We start from the raw sequence: 21481 nt of genomic DNA, 5'->3' as shown, positions 1-21481 counted from the left end.
CCCTTTCAAGGTCAACTTTTTCTGCCCAGAGAAATGATGCAATTTCTGGATCTGTGCACAGCTATTCCTAATGGCTACCTGATTTCATGTTTTACTCCAGCAGGAAGCTTTCATTTTTTTATTTCTGGTGTTGGAGCTACATGCGCCTCCCTTTGTGTCCCACTCTGGTCCTGGTGCCCTCTTCACATGCAGTGCTGCCTCCTAGTTTACTAATGCTCAGACCAGTTGCAACCCTTTATTTTAGGGGTGTATGGCCCGTTGTCCTGTGTTTTTTGGATTTTCTGTGTTAATGCGACAGTGTTAAGATGCTATCGCACTAATGCGGAAAATTCAAAATTCCGGCATCGACGTTTTGTGAGTGAAAAATCATGGGTGCGCCTCCGGCAGGCTGCTAGACTTGTGATTTTTCGCACGTATGGCAGCATGGCAGGTATGGCAGGAAAAATCACAGGCATGGCAGCCTGCCAAAGGCGCACTCGTGATTTTTCGCTCACAAAACGTCGATGCCGGAATTTTGCATTTTCCACAATAATGCGATAGCGTGCGAGATTACGTGATTTGGCCGAGTTGGCAGCCAACTTGGGTAATTCCTTTATGAGGTTACGCCCCGCCGTTGTGGTGCAGTGCCCAAGGATGCAGGATTGAATCCCGGCTATGGCGGCTGCTTTTTTGATTGAGGCAAAATGTTGCCCGTGTGCTGTGCGATGTGAATGCACGTTAAAGAACCCCAGGTAGTCGAAATTTTTGAAGCCCTATACTATACGGCGTCTCTAATAGCCTGAGTCGGTTTTTATTTATTTATTTATTTACAAATACTGCAGGCAGCAGCGCTGCCCAAGCAGGAGAGGGGTTACATGTTCTGCAATAACAGTTCAGCAAACATATTTTCATTGGTGCATTCAACAATAAAGGTTTGGGACGTTAAACCACATAAAACCAAAACCAAACCTTTGAGACGTTAGGGTGAGATAGGAGCTAATGCTCTGGGACGCTTGGATTCCGTTGTCAGACATGCTGCTCCTGGGTCATGCGGTACATTTGTGTGGCTTGGTTAAAGTGATGATTTATATCTACATCGAGTAACCTTTCACGTAATGGAGTAACCTAGGAGTGCATGCTGATGAGTGTGCGTGAGAGAATGGAGGCACAAATAGAATGATTGGCCACTAATTGAATAGAAAGGCACGCCTACGTGAACAAGGGTCTGTAAAGGGAGCCATTAACATTGTCACATCACAACTTAAAGGAGGAGCTTTAAAACAGAGGCATTTAAATGATAATAGCAGTATTTTAATTCAAGAAAGCCACAGAGGTAGTCTCTGTGACTATTCAAGGCAAAGTTTAAATGTCTGCTTAGAGCCTATAATTTGCAGATAATTTTCAAAGAGTGCTCCTGGCGACCACTCACAACCAATCAGGGTGAGCCACACCGTGCTGGTTCAGTGGTTAGGGCGCTCGACTACTGTGCCCAATGATGCAGAATCGAATCCCAGACACGGTGGCCGCTTTTCAGTAGAGGCGAAAAGCAAGCCGTCCGTGCGATGTCAGTGCCCATTAACCCTTTCGCTGTCGGGCGTTTCTGGCCGTGACGCACCCCCAGTGTCGGCTTGGTTTCATGGAACTAGCATATCAGCGAACGAGCATAGCGATTTATTTTTGATTATGATTGCTATACAAATAACATAGTCAATGGAATATGCACAATTCAGTGTTCTGCAGGTGTTGTTATTAGCATCATCATTATCAGCCTGATTATAAATTAGATAAATGAGGATAATATAAGAAAAAAAAACGCTCATTACTTCTCTAGAGACCGAATCCGAGCTCGACTCATATTTATAATTTAAAGAGCCATCGCTTCAGTACGCAGTTGGAGGTCTCGCGCGGGCAGCTATCTGAAAGTAAGCGCGCGCACGGAGGGCGTACTTTCGGTGGCCTGCACAACGGAGAGAAACGGCACATTGTGAAATCAACATGACAGAGAGAGATGGACAGAGGCTAAAACAGCTTCCTTTGCTGCTGCTAGCCGCATGCAAGAGCGCGGCAAGAGAGAGCGAAAGCAGCGATCTAGTCATGTGTCGAGAGGCAACGGCGCGAGACCCTGAATGTGACGCGTCGTAGCAGACACGCCAACAGAATAAAAATAAAAACCTGTAAACTTGTGGAATATGGCAGAACAACCTATGAACCTGTAACCGCACGCACGCGCCGTGAAACACACGCGCCGCAAGATCAATTAGTGCGATAGAGTAGCGTGCGCGGAGCGACCGCGCCCTCCAGCAAAGAAGGTGGCGGGGGTGGGCGCGGTCGCTCCATACTCTTCAGTATATACGTACCAACATAATGCGGGGCAAAAATACGAACTTGTAGAAAGATTTGACAGATGGCGTAGCCTGTCCAGCACGCCAGCTTCGTGCTCAGGCGCGAAGTTTTGAATGCACGGTAGAGAACGTACCGGTACGTTGGTGACACTGTGGGGGCGAAGCGCGAAAACATACCGGTGCGTTCGTGACAGCAAAAGGGTTAAGGATCATGTACTAAGCCCTCAGTTTTGCATGCTAGCTCCTTAAATTTTTTTATAGTGCAGTTAAACCTTGTTATAACGAACAGTTAAAAAATCGGAAAATAGTTCGCTCTATCCATAATTCATAATATAAAATTTGGTAGAAAATACACGCAAGAGCACCGAAATTCAATCAGAGAAGGCACAGCAACTCGGAGGGTGCCTGCTTGGGTCACGTCCATTTATTTACGCGCAAAGAACTGCATTATCGTGGCCTGCTTTTTTGTGTTGATCGCGTTCCGTATCACGCCCTGTTCCACAGTTTGCAAACACTCAACAAGGGCAAACCCACTGGTCTCAATAGCACTGCAGTGGCAGCGCAGTAAATCCAATGCAGCAAGCGCTTCTTGTGAAGTCGGAATGTTCTGATCATCTGCAGGGTCAGCCTGAGCTTTGTCTGCGGGATGTTCAAAAACTACACAGCGATTTCGGCGTCCGTCAGTACAGCCGTGGTCTCCGCGATGGTCGCCGCCTACAAAGTCCTCTACAGTCATTGTTGCGGGCATGTCACCAATAAAACGCGAAAAATCGTTCCAGGCTCATCGAGCTCGCGGAGCTCTGTTTTTGCTTCGTCGGGATCGTCCCCATCGTCATTTGATGCATGGGCCTCTGCTGGAACATAACCTGCGTGCCGAAAGCAGTTGGCAATCGTTTCGCCTTTCAAACTGTCCGATGCCGCTTCAATGCTCCCAGCAAGTCTATCTTCAAGTCCTGCTTCATAAGAAGCTTCACGAGAAGAGTGTCAATCAGTCTCTTCTTGTAAACTGCCTTGAAGGCCCTTCTTGAGCTTGGTCTGTAACGTCAATGCTGCTCTTTTTTTTACGTTCACCGCCATCACAGCACTGCGCACACCCGCGCACCACACTCGACACGACGACCGACACAGCCTCCGCCGAACGCTACGACGGCCACGCCGCGACGCCGCTGCTAACACTAAAAACGCGAAAGACGCAAAAACCAAAAAGGCAAAAGCAACATTCGATCGCACCGCTGCCGCCGCTGCTGAAGCGGCGCTGTCAGCGATTGTGAGATGCGAATGATTTCTTATGGCTTCCGAGATCACCTTTGGCTGTCAACTCCCAATGCCGTCGTGGCATCTGTGGCGCTGTCAGCGCCTGCGAGGTAGTCCTGAACGTTTGCTGCGCCGCACAACACACATGTAGTGCACCGAAGCCTGCCTCCTGCTAATAAAGTGAGGTAGTGTGTGGCGTCTCAAAGTTTGTAATATACAGTCGAACCTCGATATATCGAACACGGATATATCGAATTATTGATTATATCGAACACTTTCTGTATCACGCGGAAAATCGCATGCATTTTTAATTTTTTATTTCGAACGGCGTCGGTTGCCAAATGGATAAATCGAACTCCGCCACCCCAAACCATGTGCACTCTGTTGACAGGAGGCGAGCTTTCCCTCAACGCCCTCGAAGATAGCGGCGGCGCGATGGGCGTTCCCGACTGCTGCGCACGATCGCTGCATACTTCGGTCGCGCCGAGGGCACCATTTGAACGTAGCGGCGTATGCACGCGGCGGCTTGGCCGGGCTAGGGTGGCTAGCCTGGTTTGTCAACGACTTACCGCGTCTCGGCGCCGCCACTTGTGCTGCGCCAGTCGTTATCGTGTGTGGCCTAGGCAGCCTAGGTGGCCAAGGCCTGTCACGGCGTGGTCGGTGTTGTGATGGCTGCAAACGCGAAGAAGCGGACGACCCTGACGTGCATTGATGACTTCGTTGGCGGTGATGACAGCACCGGAACAGTGGCGGAGTTGACAGATGTAGAGATTGCGGCGGAAGTTACTGCTGAGCGGCCAAACGAAGACGCTGCCGAGGTTGATCCCGTAAGCGCTGCCCCGCTCCCGACTGCAACTGAGGCTGTAGCTGCTTTGGACCTTGTACGCCACTACTGCGGCGCAATAGAAGGCGGTGGACTATCGCTTGTGGACCGTTTAGACTACGTTGAGGATGCCGTGGTTAAGCACGCGGTTGCCAATTTGAAGCAAGCTATGCTGCTACAGTACTTTAAGCCAAAGGAATAAATACTTTGTTTGAAACTTCAAGTGAGTATTTATTGCGCCACTGTGCCACGATTGGTTCATTGATTGATTTGTACTAGTTTTTGACGCGTTTTCTACGTGATTTTGTATATCGAATTCCGGCTATATCGAACTATTTTGCAATCACCGCGCTGTTCGATATATCGAGGTTCGACTGTAATCAGTTTTATGCCGAACCGCGTTCGCTATGGGAAGTTAAAAATACATGTGTTTAACAAAATAATTTCGGAAGAGTTCGATATATTCAATAATTCGTAATATGCGTGTCCGTTATATCGAGGTTTGACTGTTATATACACTACATGCCCTGAACTACATGTCAACACTTTTTCCCCCTTCGTCAGGTTTCCTCTTCTTGCTAGGATTCTTAGGTGGCAGGGGCTCTTCCTTGCTCTCTTCGCTTGACAAACCATTTAGATGAGCTGTGTCATTATTGTCATTTTTATCTGAGTCAGAATTCACCAATAGTTCCTGAGTTAATTCATTCATCAAAGTGCAGACACACCTGACACGCTGACTGACCATAGCGCCGTTGCTGAGGAAACAGCGAAGCAGCATGTGATCATAATGATGAAGCAGATGTAGAGGTATCTGCTCTATCTGTTCTTTAAAATTCGCCCTACAAGTTCTGTGCATTTATTTCGCCTCTCCATAGATGGCGCAACATGCCTGCAATATTACTTTTCACGCGAGTAGTAGTGTCAGGGTCTGAGCTGGAAAGGCAGCACGAGGGGGTGTGCGCGTGTGGTCGGGCTAGTTATCTTCGGAGTGCCAGTGAAAGGGTTAAGCAGCCAGCCCTGCTATCGAAACATCAGGTGCTTCCTTTGGAATTTTTAAAAGGTCTTCCTTTTGATTTTGTCTTTAGCTGACATCCTATTCGCCGCGAGATCGACCTAGAGGTGGCGCCACCGTCGCTCCGGTAGTGTGGATCGGCAGCCGGCGGCACTCGCAGAAACGCACGCGGCGTAGGTCTGCTTCTGAGTTTACGGCGGGTTTGTTGGTTATGAAAACGTGACTTCTGCAGTATTTCTGCAATATTGCAGAAAAAGAATTCAAGGATTTCGCCTATGCAGCAGAAGAAACACGGATTTTAGGAAAACAAGGCACTCAACCACCAGTCTTCTAGATTTACTTTGCACGTTTCTTACGCTGTACCACGCTCACGAGCCTAATACTTGGGCCTGCCTAATGACAGCTTTGTTTTTCTTATCGAATTTTAAACAGTGTGCACGTGTCTCATGCGAGTGAGACAGGCGAATTTAGTGTCAAGCCCACGGATACAAGGTTTGTGCTCTGACCTGCAGTACTTTAGAATGAATCGAGAAAGCCTGGTTCATTATATCGCGCTTGAGTCGAGGATTAAGCAGGTTAAATGTAGCACTGACAGTGTACTGCATGGCGAGTTGCTTTAGACTGAGTGCACATCAACTCTGGCTAGACAAGCACGCACAAGTACTCCCCAAAAATGAGAGCTCACAAAGACGCGGATGCTTTTTGCAGCCACTGTTATAGAATTTGATAGTGTATTACTGCATGCATGCGCCACTAACTGTAAATGATTTTTTGAAACTGAGGAAAATATAAGGGATTTGTGATGTGTGTGATATATAACGGTAAATTAGTAGTAGTGTAATTATTTTGCTTTGCAATGCCAATAAATTTTACCGTGTGAGAGAACTTTTACAGACTTTACAAAATTTGCGATAATCAGCGATTAATTTTCAGAAACGTTAAAGTGCTAGCTACGAATCACTCGCTGCGAAGACATCATCATAAACTGCGCATGGTCACTTTTAAAGGTCGAACATTTCTTTATCACTAATTATTGAGCAATGACTAAATCTTATGCGAAGTAAAGTATTAGGGTTAATTCCAAAACAGATTTCGGATATAAAACTATTCCGAACGAAATGGAAGTCATCTTATCATGCGACTATAAAGATGTATTTATTCCGAACTAAACACTGATATTTAAGCCCGAATGAAGCTGTTTTACTACCCTTGTTAGAAACGATGAGTTTGCTCGGAAGAGCACTAAGACGAAAAGGGATTATATTGATTATAATAGGCTACCAGTAAATGACATTGATCTAGGTGTATTATCTAATATTTAGTGTAACAGGGAAGATGTTTCCTAAAGGATTTCCCTAAAGAAAAATGTGCTCACTACCACTGTTATGGATGCGCAGAAGCCTTCAACAGCAAAAAAAGCATATTGGCACGGGGTTTAACGCATGAAATCGACATCGGCTATTACGGATGATTGCAGAGGCTAGTTTCGGTGTCGTTCTTTTTTTTTCTTTTCATTATTAACACCCCTTCGACCACGTCGTGATTGAATCCTCCGTTCTCGAAATCAGCCGTAGAGCGCCCTTACCACTGAGATGCCGCGACAGAGGTTTAAAGGCAAAAAAAAAAAAAAAAAAAAAAAAGAAAGGACTCTCACAACTCCATCATGCATACAGAAGGCATAGCAGGCATAGAGTGGCCTGTTCAAACTGCATTCTGATGTATGAAGCAGTCTGCAGTGGCATATGTTTTAGTATCTGAGGTATTCCAAACAGAAAGGGGAATATGCGATTTCTGAGCGTTTGCATTAACTTTTGTTGTTCATTGACGGCAGCGACCTATTTTGCTTTGACACGGCGCTAACGACAGTACCACTTCGTTTGAGACACCGCGTGTCAAAGGATCTCAAGCACCGAAGACCACGACGGATGATGTCCTTATCCAGCATGACATACTCGATACCGACAAGTATTTTTGGAGCGTGGGGTAATAGCCTGTTCATTATTCTTTTTGAAGAGGCATATAAGTAAGCAAAAGCACACAGGGACCGCGAAAGAAACAAAAACGCTCCTGTACACGCCACATGCGCGCGCGTGAATCACTGCGGGCTGGCACGCGACACGAAAACGCATCCACACTGAGTAGGTTTCACCGCTGAGCCGCAAGGTGGCGACTCTGCTCGATCTCGAGGCCAATAGTGCTCAGAGTCAGCATGCCCAGCATCGTCTTTTACCATCAAGTATTTTCTCAGGTTCTCACTGTTTTATTGCTATCTTACAATTTTTCTGTTTCCTTTAGTGCCGAGTTCGTGAAACAACTCTGCTACTCAGTTTTCTTTCCTGCTAGTTAAGAGCTTGTGTACTAGCGCTGTCAGCTGTAGAGTAGATTCTTTCATATTTAAGGTGTTCACATCTTCCCAAACAGGCACGGAAGGCGCCACGGGCCACAGCAGAAAGCTTTGACGAACTGGACTCTGACGATGATGAGGAGGCCAGTGGTGACGGATACCGGCCCGTGGATGTCAACCTGACAGCACTGAAGAACATCCTCGAGTCGTACAGCTCTCAAGAAGGGCTGCCCGGCCCCGCCGGAAACTTGCTGTCGGCCATGGGAATCAGTGTCCCACGTGACGAGGACTCTTAGTAACTCCAGCTAGAGCCAGTGACTGCTTGTGCTACGTATGGACACAAGTGGTGCGGCTTCATCCATTGCTTCCTGTCAGAACTGTTGCCTAAGTCATGAAGCGTGCATTTTTTGTATGCTATGAGTGAGAGATATTGCCACAACTGCCGGTAGTCTTTGTGCATGAAGCTAAGTTGTGCCGTGAAGTAATTCTTGCACTTGTTCCAGTGTAAACAGAACCTGCAAGTGCAGGGATGGCTGTGTTCCCGTAGCAATAAAGACGAACTGCTGTGCATTACGGGCTGTTCTATAAACTGGTTACTCACTCGGGATTGAAACTTCTGCATTCTTTTCTATTTTCAATGAAATTAGCTTTGTCCGTATGCAGAGGAAATCGATTTAGTCTCAGCTTCGCCCTTTAAGGGCTTTCAAGTGGTTGAAATTAATGTGGTCCTCTTCACTATGGTATCTGTCAGAGCACACAATCAGATGGGAGATGTCAAAGTGCGTGCCAGTACCAAAGTTATTAAAAAATTTAGCTTGTAATGGCACTCAAATTGTCAAATTTACAATTTAATCTCATGAATTAAGTGCTAGTTTGGCACAAACTGTTGAAATATGCAGGAACATTGCTCGATTTGTTTGCTTTTTACGGAAGCAGCTTGCTGGCAAGAGAGCAAGAATAACAAAGGAAAGGAGGAATTGCAGACTTCTCATCACAACAGTTGCTCGGTGCTGTGCATGTTAAAGGTATGCTGAACAAATATCCAAGAATATTGATAAAGCACCACAGTTGCATTTTTAAGACACTACTACACTAATACAGACACATAATTCGGGTTAGTTTTGAGCGGATGGCTGTATTTTTGACGTTTTCTGAGCGGCCGCCTGGTCAGAGGCAGCGCGCTTCCGACTGTTAGTCGGTGGTTGTGACGTCACAACTACCCTCAGCAACGTCATGGCCCCGCGATCCCAACGCCCCCGCACCTGAAGTTGACCGTCTACACACAGTGTCGGTTCCCCCGCACAATGATGCGAAGTGTGGAATGCTTAACACGAGAGAGGTCGAGGGGGACGCGTACGTAGAGTGCGTATTGCGGACTATTGTCTGCGCGCAGGAGGGAACGATGAATTGTGCGCAGAAGCACGAACAGAAAAAAAAAAAAAAAAAAAAAAAAAAAAAAAGCACAGTCCTTGCGCTTTGCGAGTGCCACGGGGGAAAGGAAAAATGAACGGTGTGACCGGCCGCGATGGGGCTGTTGTGACGTGATATCCGGTTTTGTTAGAGCTTTCATAGAAGCCCGCTAGGTGTGGCGATTTGAGAAATATTCATTAAAATACTTACTTTCTGCTCATAAAGTGGATTGTTTTGGTCACTTCCAATGCGATAGCTACCATCTGCACTGGAAATCTCGGTGGCAATTTTTTTGTTCAGTATACCTTTAAGAGCACGGTATATGCTATTGCTAGTACATCATGGCTTAGCCGTAGTAGAATTGGCATTTGCTTTGTGGTGCCTACGAGTCGAACCGAAGCACATCAATCTTTACTGGCCACTCAAATGAAAATCTGGATGCTTCAACAGCAACTGCATTCCCTTTTCCTATTGTATTGCGGCAAGTTTCTCTTCGCTTCTAAGCTGGTGCTAGTACCGTCATCTGATGAACGGTGACTGCATAAAGCCTACCATGATCAAGATGACAGGTGCCACGGTGTGTTATTTCAGCGTTGTAATGTCTAGCTTTTCTTCAGCACAGCTGTTAGTGAGTGTCCACATGGCATCGAGCACTTGCATAACACATCGCATAACACATTGCATGACCACACATCATGGAGGCACAGAGTGCTTACACGACTTGTACAAAGCTTCTGATTGGATGTAAGGGTTATGACATCATCATGTGACCTCTGTGATGCTTGTGGTTGGCTCTCATACATGGCATCACTTGTGTTACTTCTCAGACACCTTTAATTCTTCAAATTTGCGGCATCGGCCACCTATTGCACATTATGAAGCAGTGTAATTGTCCTGCGAGTATTTCAGACTGCAGAGAAAAGGCACGAACAGCAAATGACAGAGTTTCTATGCTCAAAAGTTGCATTAGAGATATGGGACATACATAGGCTACTCTCGATTAATTTCAACCACTTGGGGTTTTCAGTATGTCGCTGACATACTGCACACAACACGAGCGCCTTGTGCAGCTCGTCTCTATGAAAGCGTGGTCTCTTACGATGTGTTCGGAAGCCAAGTGTCATTCAGACACTTATGGCAAGAGCCGTTTCCAAACTGGGTCCCATGGGGCACATTTTTTGTTCTTTGAGCAACTAGTTTCCTGCTATGTTGCGACCCGCGAGGCACCATGCATGGCAAGCCAGTAAGCTGGTGACGGCAATGACGAACACCGAATGGCAGCCTTTTCTTGGAATGGCAACATTTGTTACCTGGGCCACTGATAGAGCCTGTTAGCATCATCCTTCCCAACACAATCCCTGCTTTCCTTGACACACTGCCATATTAGATGAAAGCCCACCTAACAAATGTAAATCCCCACATTGCCCCACCGGGGTGGAGCAGTGGTTACGGCGCTCGGCTACTGTTCCCAAGGATGCGGAATTGAATCCCGGCCTCGGCGGCCGCTTTTCGGTGGAGGCGAAAAGCAAGGCGCCCGTGTGCTGTGCAATGTCAGTGCACGTTAAAGAACCCCAGGTGGTCGAAATTTCCGGAGTCCTCCACTATGGCGTCTCTCATAGCCTAAGTCGCTTTGGGACGTTAAAATCCACAAACCAACCAACCAAATCCCCACTTTAAGCAAGCTGCACCAACGTGCCTGTGTGGCCTTATAGGGGGCAGAGTGTCAACTAAGAATAAAACAGTCCTCTAGACGTTTTCTAAAGTAAGTGGCCTCTAATGCTCTTGCATGAATACTACAGGATAGCAACTATCCATACCTTGGGTGTTGCTGTGTCCACACCTTTCCCACACATGTACAAAACTACCATCTAGAAGTAGAACAACAGGAAGATGGCTACACAGTATGAGAGAGCATTGAACAAGGGTAGTTCTCAAGCCAGGCCAATGTTTCGACAAGGGAACTTGTTTAAACTTTGGGTTGGCTAGCAAACTGAGGCTCCCCTCAACCCTTGCTCAGTTCTCATTCAAACCATCTACATACAGACTTGCACAGCTACAGGATTCATGCCACATTGAATACACCTGGAGAATGTGCAGTTTTTTTCAGGCGATAAACGGCCTCCAAATTTATCAAACCATATGCTTTTCCAGACTCCTCATACCTTGTGGCAAACAATAATGGAAGCAGTATTGAATGGAATGCTTTTTAATGGTATGATTAAAGTACAAAAAGTAATAACCTGACACCTTGGTTCCAAAATAAAAGCAGATGGTAAGTTGAACACTTCATAACAGTCATAGCAACTCTCTAAGAAAATAAAAGCGACTAGCAGTTAGTTTGATCAATTTATCTGCGAAGCTACCAGCTAAAAGTATTGCATGATGCGATTCCGTCACCTGTACATTTGTGCGTTTCAGAACCAGCAAAAAAAAAAAAGTGTGGCACAAAAAGTGAGAAACCCTTAAATAGGGCAACAACAATATGCCGTACGCACGCATGCATAAGAATTTGATAAGCTCACCACGGTGGTGACAAGAAAAACCAAAACCGCATAATGGACGGCATAGAAGAACCACTTTTTGCAACATGGTTAGCATGTAAAACTTATAAACACAAATACCGGCCTATGTTTAAAATCGCGCTACATGACGTGGCAATATGCGAAATGGCATGTGGGTCAGTTATGCATAAAATATATTTCTCTACAGGAGCAGAACTGTTGAAAAGTAAGAGAAGCTGCAAAAGTGCAAACCACAAAAAATAGTGTTCATGACAATGCTTATAGTGGCACAGTGCATTGTCTGCGTAAGAACCGATAAAAAATTTGAATTTGATGCAAAATTTTGAGTTTGAGTAAGTAATGGAAAAGCCTAGTTTCTCAGCTTGGCCTTGCTAAAAGTACTAAAACTCCAACATGAAAATTTAGAATCTCGAAAGGCAAATGTATCACAGGTCCAGCGGTCCCAAGTGTCGTTCACCCTCGCTAAGGAAAATGTTTAGTGCCTTGTATACGAGGTATGCCCCTAGCTTCCTCCGCTTCTTCTCGGGCCATGACCGGACAATACCATAGACATCTCCTTTTCTCTGATTAGTCAGCCGGCGCAGTCCGATGGCATCAATCAGGCATGCCTCTCGGGTATAGGCTTCAGCTGATAATGTGTTCTGGAAGACATGAAGCGAAACAACACCGTGTCGGGAATCCCAGATCTGGAGGATCTTCCGTGTCTTCTCGACCTCCACCTTCTGCCATGATTTGCTCATACCTTTTCTCACCAGCAAAGCTTCATAGAGGTGACTGAACGGTCGCGACCTCTTGCCCTTGCCGACATAAAAGATGGCCCTGAGGAAATCGGACATGCGTTCCGCCAAGGTCAAGTTGTGTGCCCTCAGGGGAAGGTTTTGGGTCACCCTGGTGTCCAGCAGGAGGTACGTAAAGAAGGCCTTGGCGTTGCCGTCCCTCCAGTAGCCGCTTGGTCGAGGCGTGTCGAAGTCTTGAATCATCGCCATCTCCAAGTCCCGGTAAGCGTCCAAGTTTCCGGCGTTCAGTACTAGGGAGTGCACGTCCGGGGAGACGACGTCGCGGAACTTGTGGAGCGTGGCTACGTTTAACGTCAGCCTGGCCAGGTGGTTCAGGTATGAAATACGAGTCTCGCTGGTAACCGGTCCCGGCGCTTCGCCCAGGCTCTTGAGTCTGGCGAAGATTTGGTCGTTGCTGAGGCGTCCAAGTTCCGGTGGCACGTCGACGGTGTCGTCGGTCCCGCTGCTCACTGCAGTCGTCGCACTGGTCTCTGTGTCCGTCGACGAGTGGTAGTGTTCCTCCTTAAGTACCAGGCCAGACTCGGGGTCCTTGTGAACCACTTCACAACAGTCGCACGCCGGCGCAGTGGACTTGTTCAACAGCCAACCATACGACACTTCGGACGATGCCAGCCTGATGCGCGCTCGCGGTCCCCAGCGGTAGTGCGCCAGCGCGTGGCGGAGGACATTGCGGTTCGAATTTAGCACCGGACCCACGTCGTGGCCACAGCAAGCGGCGAGTTGTTCTCTCAACTCGTCGTCAGTGAGGCGCATCAACTCGTCAGAAAGGTTTGAAGACGCCGAAGTGTCGGTCGTGGCGTCATCGCTAACGTTCAACGAGGACCACGACGACCATGTCGACTCATCCGTGGGAGGGTGTAGGCTGTTTTCAACAGGGCTAGCTCCGCCACTTCGGATAGCGTCATTTCTTTGAGGGCAGCACTTTCGGCTCCGCCTGCCGTCGACATACATTGGTGACAGGTAGTGGTGCGGGAACCTGTAGGCTGTGTTAAGAAGAGACTCTGTATCTGTGCTTACATCTGCTGGACTGGACAGGCATAGCGAAACATCAAGGTCGCCAGCGTCCGCGACGTCGGGTGTGGGAGTTCTCGAGCACGCCTGTTGTGGCGAGCCATCATTGGCTTCGACGGGGTCGCCAGCGTCCGCGACGTCGGGTGTGGGAGTTCTCGAGCACGCCTGTTGTGGCGAGCCATCATTGGCTTCGACGGGGTCGCCAGCGTCCGCGACGTCGGGTGTGGGAGTTCTCGAGCACGCCTGTGGTGGCGAGCTATTTGCTTCGATGGGTGCACTCGGGTCGGCGCAGTTGCCGGTCGGGAGACCCAGCAAACGCTTCACTTTTCGTAGGCAGTCCCAATGTTCGTTGCAGATGAGGAGGTCAAAAACGTTCTTACCGGTGGGGTCTCGGAGCGTAGGATCGCCGCCTCGCTCGACGAGTGGTTCAAGCGCGGCTGCGTTGCCCGATGCCGCGGCTATGTGCAAGGCGGTCACACCGTCCGCATTCGCCGTGTTGGGGTCCGCCCCGTTCTCCAGCAGCCTCTCGAGGAAGTCCACCGAGAATTCATCCACGCTGACGACGAGGTGCAGCAGAGTGGTGCCGTCGTCCGAGTCTGGCAGCACGAAGTTTGAGAGCGCGCCATGTCGCACCAGCTTGTCGAACAGCACCGTGTCTTTCCGTTGCAGTGCTCGAAACACAATGTCGCTTCGCAGAAGTATGCAGCGATCGCCACCGGCTGACTTCGGTGGGTTCATGGCGCCAGGTTATTCTCAAAACGAACTGTTGTCAGAACTTACGGCATGAGATACGAACATTGCAAACATTTTTCAGCTGACTGACATGAGCGAAGTTTTTGTAAAAGGCGGCACTACCATAGCGGCACATAGCTCACGGGCGTTTCACGATTCTCCATCACGTGATGCGCATTTCTCTGCTGTTGGCCGGGTAGCGTCGCGCCAGTCGGCGCCTGAAGAAAAAAAAAAAAGTCGATTTCGATTTCGTTTTCAGGCATTCACAGTAAGCCGACGCAAAAAACACCACGTTAATCTAGTTTGCACAACTTATTACTTATAATAAAGCTGGTCGTAGTCTACACAATAGAACGAGCGCTCGCAACTAGTCTGGCATGAGTTAGTAGCATCCGTTAAGTTGCTTTATGGAATCTGAGAGGATACGATGGATTAAATTTCGCGCGTTCGCCTCTGTCCGACTGTGCATTGTCGCATCTTCCGACAAAAATGTGAATGCATTACCCCTTTATTTAGCTAAAAAATAAACCCTCTGCAGTTTGTCTCTTGTCACTGGCAGTTCTGAGTTTATTATTTATTTTTTTATTGATTCACTAGGCACAGGCACGAGGAGCACTGCAATATGAAAATAACAAAGGTGGTCACATGCGTGGATCTGAACAGAAAGAAGGTAAATAAGATGCAGCAAAAAAAAAAAAAACTGTACTGGGATTTTTCTTTAAGTAGATATTCATTTACATACCTAGTTCACAACAATATAGTATAACATTTTTGGACACCATACACCAGTGAAGGAGGGAGGAACCATTCAAAGCTCTGTTTTTTTTTAGCAGCCGCCGGCATGTAACCTTATCACTGTGATTTTAGCGAGCGGATCGATTACGTATTCCATGTTTGTTCATAATCGTTGCCGCGAGACGTGGTTTTATCATTCCCATTGTTGCGGAAGATCTTCGAACTGTATCTCGAATGATTCTAGCCACGTGCTTGTGTTTCTATAGTTTTCAATGCCGTTCTCGGTTTTATCTAGATGTTTCAGAAGTAGAACGATTTATTTATTTTATCTAGATGTTCCTTTAAATTGAGCGCTGACGTCTCAGCAGACCATGAATATTCAGAGTATGAATCGCAAAGCTGGAGTCGCTAATACGGACGGCCTATAAAACGACACTGGGTCTGCCGAAGACCACATCAACATTGCGCCTCATGTCTCTCAGCATCCACAACACACTCCAAGTAATCTGGGAGGCGCAAAGACTGTCACAGCTCAACCGCCTGACCATCACTCGAACAGGCCAAACACTTCTGAACAAGATACACCTTAAAGTACCTTGCACAGTGGACCAAAGGACGGAACTTCCTCTATCAATCGGCAAGAACACCTATGTACACCAAATACCCCCAAAAAATGCATCTGACAGTTAACGAGGGCGAAGAAACGCCATAGCCGAAAGCCTCGCAAGAAATGGGATGGCCACCTGGACACGCTCTACGTGGATGCAGCTGGTTCATTCCAAGGGCGGATGGCCATCGTCATAATGAATTCCGAGGGCAAATTGATCAACGCGCATCAGTCCGCACGTCCAACCCCACTCACGCAGAGGAGGGAGCCATTGCACTAGCATTAGCTACAAACCCAAACGCTATTGTACTCACAGACTCCTAAAATTCGTGCAAGAATATTACTAGCGGACTAATCCATCTATCATGTCTGACACCATTAGCAAAACACCCTTCTAATCGGGCCTCAATCATATGGCTTCCGGGACACACGGGAGGGAATGACGCCGCCCACCGGCACGCCCGAGCTCTCTTACACCGGGATCCCCTTTAGCCGACGAGGAAAAAGAGCATATTACAAGGCCCATATAATCACCTTTGCTGAACGCCTGCAGGCCTAGAGACAGGCCAGACAGACATACCCACACCTCAAAAAACCCTAGACAAGGCGGAAGAACACGCCCTCCGCCGACTACAAACAGACACACTCTCGTTACACCGTTTAAATCAGGGGGTAGACGAGCCGTACGTGAAAGTGCTCAGATTAAAGCACGACATCATGGACGCTCCCGAGGACGATGCATTATATAGATCCATCCTGGGACTTGATCTCACTAAGGCATTTGATAATGTTGAGCACAGAGCGGTTCTCGAAGGCCTCAACTCGGCTGGAGTGGAAAGCAAGTGCTTCAACTATGTCAAAGATTTCCTCACCTGCAGGAAAACTGACGTTTAGCTTCGTGGGACTTAGGTCCGAGCCCATCAGTACCGGGGGCAGAGGAACTCCCCAGGGATCTGTCCTCTCCCCGGTACTCTTCAATTTTGAAATGAAAGATCTCTAGTCCCATCTTAATAAGATAGAAGGCATCAAACATAGCATCTATGCAGACGATATAACAATCTGGACCGATGGAGGCACCAGCGCCGATATATCACATAGGCTGCAGGAAGCGGCGTATATAGTTGAAAACTACGCCCTAGATAAATGACTATCTTGCTCTCCTCACAAATCTGAACTTTTCTCAATGTGCAGTAAATCACAACTAACCAGAGAATCCCACCTACCGCACCTACACAAACCAGTGGATGTATACGTGGGAGGGAGCAAGGTACCGAGAGTCCGCACCATTAGGATCCTGGGGTATTTCCTACAGCAGAATAGGAAAAACACCACCATCCTGAAAAAGCTGCAGACGTATGTCGACCAGGCAACGGGGATATTCAGGCGAATCTCTCTCAGGAACAAAGGCCTCAGAGAACACTACCTAATAAAACTGCTTTGTGCCTTTGTAATCAGCAGGATAGCTTGCCACCCCCTTTCTCAATCTCACACCTGGTGAAGTAGAGAAGTTAGAGAAAATGATCAAAACGTCATTCAAGAGGGCTTTAGGCGTCCCCCCAACTCGTCGACAGAGAAGCTTCCAGCTATGGCAATGCTTAATACCTGGGAAGAGACTGCTAAAGCGGTCAGGGAGGCCAAGATTTGGCGGCTCAACTCCACTGTAGTGGGCCGTAAATACTGCAAGAACTACAGCTTCAGTCAGGTGAGCCACCCTATGTCGCTGAACTCCTGGAGCTTGAGACGCGGAAACTATTAAAAATTGCACCGATCCCTAAGAATATGCACCCGATTCATGACAAGGAACGAAGACAACATAGAGCAAAATTTATTCAACGCAAATTGTGGTAGACGTGGCCGGTATAACAAGCAAAACTGTTTATTTATACATCAGGTAATGGCGCCCGTTTTCGCTCTGCTTGGCGCGGTCGCCCATGCCGGGGTCACCCGGCGGTCCGCCTGAATGGCTTGCCGCTTGGGGCGCTGTCGTCAGTGGCGCCCACAACACCATAGAGTTTCTTACTCTTACCTAGAGGGAAAGCTGTGCTGCCGTCTATGGGCGTTTACATGGAGTTTCCAGACGGCCAGTTCAGCCACCATGGGCGCTCAAAGCATCATGGGCCGGTGAGCTACCGAGTGCAGAACCACAACTTTTGGCCAAAACTAATGCAAAGGTAAACGTTGTTCTACCGTAAATAATGCCCTAAGATTGAATATTGTGACTATAAATTGTAAAGAGAGAGAGAAACAGCATGTCAGTGTGATATTTATCCAATATAAGCGATGACCCTTTCTCCTATTGGCTTAGTTTTGAGCAGCACAAATACCAATATTTCGCACTTAATATGCAAACTTTGAAATAAAAAAACGTTATAAAAATATTTATGGTTGCGCAATCACTTCAGGAAGTTTTTAGTGGCATTTCGGGAAACAGAAACCATTTATTGGCGACGTCTGCTTTTGCGCCTTCGCTACTATGGCTTTCGCGGTCTATGTACGCACCTTCAAATGATGATGATGACGAAAAAGAAACATCGCAGTAACGCCACTCCACGTACCCGAGAAAAACCGACTGTCCCGCAACAAGTAGCACACCGGCCCATGATTCTTAGCGCACCCATGGTGGCTGAAGTGCAGCGCCCTCAGCTTTCCCTCTAGTTAGTGTAAGGAACTCTATGCACAACACCCCCCTTTCTTGAAAGGTTTGATCTCACAGGTCCAGGCGTTCTGTTCGCTTACAAACACGTCCACTTCTTGTGGTGCTCGTGTCCTGCAACGGTTGCAGGTGTCTTGCTGTACACCTTGCTTGTCCTCTGTCGGTTTGTACAACGTAGGACCTTGGTTCTGATGTTGGCTGTGTTACCACGCCGTGTGATGCAGCTCCAGCGAGGATGCGCACCGCTGTGCCTGGTGGTAAGCGCTCTCGGCTCCGTACCTTGTGCCGGGTGTCGTATGATCGTTTTGCACGAGCTCTGTAGGCTTCATTATTTTGTCTGAATTCGCCGTCGTCCTACTTCGGGGCTAGCAGCTTCGAAGTGGTTGGTACTGTGGTGTTCAGACGACGACCCATTAAGAGTTCTGCTGAAAACCCTTCTACGCTGGGTGTGGCCCTGTAGGCAAGCAGCGCTTCGTGTATGTTGGAAGACTTCCTCAAAAGCTGCTTTGCTGTCTGCACAGCCCTCTCAGCCGTACCGTTGCTCTGCGGGTAGTAAGGGCTTGAGGTTATGTGTGTGGCTCCCCAGCGATGCACTAGTTCTTTGAACTCTGTGGAAGTGAACTGCGGCCCGTTGTCTGTGCGTATTGTCCGTGGAACACCGTACCGTGCAAACATTGGCTCCAAGACTAGGGCTATGTTTTTTGTAGCTGTCCTCGGCAGCTGTTCTAGCTCAAAAAATCGGGAGTAGTAGTCAACTACTACAACATACTCTTTCCCCTCCAGCGTGAAGAGATCCATGCCGACAGTGTCCCAAAAGTGTGCTGGCAACGGGGTTAGAAGCAGGGGTTCTGTTTCTGGCTTTCTGGGCTCTCTGCAAGTTGGACACTTTTCCACGTAGTCTTCAATGTGCTTGCCTATGCCTGGCCACCATATGCATTCTCTTCCCCTCGTTCGGCACCTCGTTGTGCCCAAGTGGCCTGCATGGAGTTTTTCCAGAACCTCTACTCTGATGTCTGGCGGGGTGATTATTCTGTCGCCTTTGAATGGCAGACCATAAACGAGCGAAATCTCACTAGCCACCTCGACGTACCTTTTCAGGTCAGGTGACAGCCCATGCACAGTTGGCCATGATGTAGTGTAGAAGGTAGCCACCCTGAAAAGTGTTTCGTCTGACTGGATGCTTCCCCTGATTCTGTCCAGCATTTGGTTTGAAGCAGGGAGCTGTTCAAGTGCTAATTATTCAAACTCGCGCACTGCACTCTCGAGAGTTCTTTCTTTGTCTGCTGGTTTCCCAGATGGCTTCCGGGACGGAAGGTCAGCTGTGTAGAGGTTTTTGCCGGTAGTGTAGGACATGGTGTAGTCGTACTCCAAAAGGCGCATCCTGAAACGTTGAAGGCGAGGACTCAGCTCGTCAAGTCGTTTAGTCGTCAGCAGCGGTATTAACGGCTTGTGGTCCGTTTCCACGCGAAAGGTTGATCCCAGCAGGTATTTGCGGAAATGTTCGCAAGCCCATGTGATTGCCAGTGCCTCCTTTTCGATTTGGGCATATCTTTGTTCTGTATCCGTAAGAGAGCGTGATGCATATGCCACAGGTAAGAGCTTTTCGTGCGACGGCTGTAGAAGTAAAGCCCCAAGACCGTATGAGGAAGCATCCACAGACACTGAGTGAGGCGACTGAGCATCGTAGTGAGTGAGAATGGCGTCCTACTTAAAGCTTGCTTGAGTTTGTCAAAACTCTGCTGCTGAGCTGGGCCCCAGTGCCAGTCGGCGTCTTGGTGGAGCAGGCCTCTGAGAGGCTTCGTAAAGGCTGCTGGCTTTGGAAGAAATTTCGCTAGGTGGTTTGCAGAGCCCAACAAAGACCTGACTTCTGACACATCACATGGTGGGTCGAGCTGGACTATGGCCCTGAACTTTTCCGGGTCGGCGCTGACTCTTGTTGAGTTTACGACGTGTTCTAAGAATGTTACTTCTGTTTGTAGAAAGGAGCACTTGTCGATGTTGAGGGTAACACCTGCATCTTCCAGCTTCCTCAGCACCAGCGGTAGGTTGGTGTTGTGTTCCTCAGTTGTCTTCCCTGAGACAATGATGTCATCTTGTAGACAACTCACACCATCTAGTCCATCGAGCTCACGGAGCATTTCTCGTTGGTAGAACTCTGGCGCTGTGGAGATTCCGAAGGGAAGCCTCAGGAACTGGAACCTGCCAACTGGTGTGGTGAATGTTGTGTATTCGCGAGAGTTCTTGGACAGTGGCACCTGCCAGTACCCTGCTCGTGCATCTAGGCGGCTAAAAACTGTTGCACCTGCTAATTTTGCAAGACACTCGTCCACCGTAGGCATGAGCACACGTTCGCGTATTATTTGTTGGTTGAGTTGACCATAATCCACGCAGATGCGCAGCTCATTGTTCTTTTTTCGTGAGACAACCATTGGAAAACACCAGTCGGTTGGTCGCTCGATCTTCTGGATGACTCCCAAGTCTTCCATCCTTTCTAGTTCTTTCTTCACAAGTGGAAGCAGTGGAAGAGGCACGCGCCTAGGATAACTGACTGCGTATGGATCAGCATCCTTTTTGACTTTGATGCGGTACTCAGTCTTCATGACTCCAAGCCCAGACGTTAGCTTTGGGTATGACGTCAAGAAGTTGGGGACATCAGTTGATTGTGCGAGGGTTTCGTCTAGCTCAAGATGGCGCTGTAGAATCCCAAGTGATTCTATAGCATGGTCGACTGAGCAGCGGTTCTTTTAATCCTTTGATGATTAAGACTGCTTCTTGGACTTCAGTGTTGCGCCAGGTGACTGTTGCATCGATGTAGCCAACAGTGGCTATCGCTGTCTGGCCTGGGCCTATGAACAGCTGTTGCGTTGACTTGATGGGTCCCATGACGGTTCTGTCGTACTGGTCGTGTGCGATTGCAGTCATATCCGCGCCGGTGTCGACCTTGAAGGTAAAAGGCAAGTTGTTCACGGTAGCAGTAATCCTTCACGGCGTGTTTACTCCCACTTTGATTTCGCCTAAATATACCTCTCCGAGATTTTTTGGTCGTTGTCGGATACTCGAGGTCTCGTCCTTCGGCTTAGACATGCAGACGCGGACGTAGTGGCCTTTTTTCCCACACTGGTTGCACTTCTTGTGTATCGCGGGATACTGTGTCTTCGTGTGGTCACGCACACCACAACACCACTTGCAGCGTTCGTCTCCTATCTTGTGTGTACGTCGAGGGCGCGACTTGAAAGGCCCCTTCGCTTCGTTCCGGCGAG

At 48.1% G+C, this 21481-nt stretch overlaps 2 protein-coding genes across 2 annotated transcripts in view; one reads left to right on the top strand and one right to left on the bottom strand.

Annotated features, from left to right (window-relative positions):
- The window catches only part of ecd (ecdysoneless cell cycle regulator), an 84127-nt gene extending 75803 nt beyond the window's left edge, over nucleotides 1-8324 (top strand). The window contains exon 13 of the mRNA XM_084603699.1: nucleotides 7832-8324. Coding sequence (XP_084459825.1) covers nucleotides 7832-8050 — 219 coding nt within the window. The 3' untranslated portion in view covers nucleotides 8051-8324. The remainder of the gene's footprint in view (nucleotides 1-7831) is intronic.
- A 3265-nt stretch (nucleotides 8325-11589) lies between these two features.
- LOC146188238 (uncharacterized) lies at nucleotides 11590-14396 on the bottom strand. Its single transcript, XM_084603697.1, has one exon. It carries the CDS (start codon nucleotides 14230-14232, stop codon nucleotides 12112-12114), a length of 2121 nt encoding a protein of 706 aa, XP_084459823.1. The 5' UTR covers nucleotides 14233-14396; the 3' UTR covers nucleotides 11590-12111.
- Between the last annotated feature and the right edge of the window lie 7085 nt (nucleotides 14397-21481).

Source organism: Amblyomma maculatum, chromosome 5 (genome assembly GCF_055883805.1).
Source record: "Amblyomma maculatum isolate TAMU_Amacu chromosome 5, ASM5588380v1, whole genome shotgun sequence".
NCBI classification, from domain to species: Eukaryota; Metazoa; Arthropoda; class Arachnida; order Ixodida; family Ixodidae; genus Amblyomma; species Amblyomma maculatum.
This window is presented reverse-complemented; position numbering and strand designations above follow the sequence as displayed.

Coding starts and splice junctions, on each gene's coding strand:
- LOC146188238 (XM_084603697.1), bottom strand. CDS start 14,232: ATGAACCCACCGAAGTCAGCCGGTGGCGATCGCTGCATACTTCTGCGA.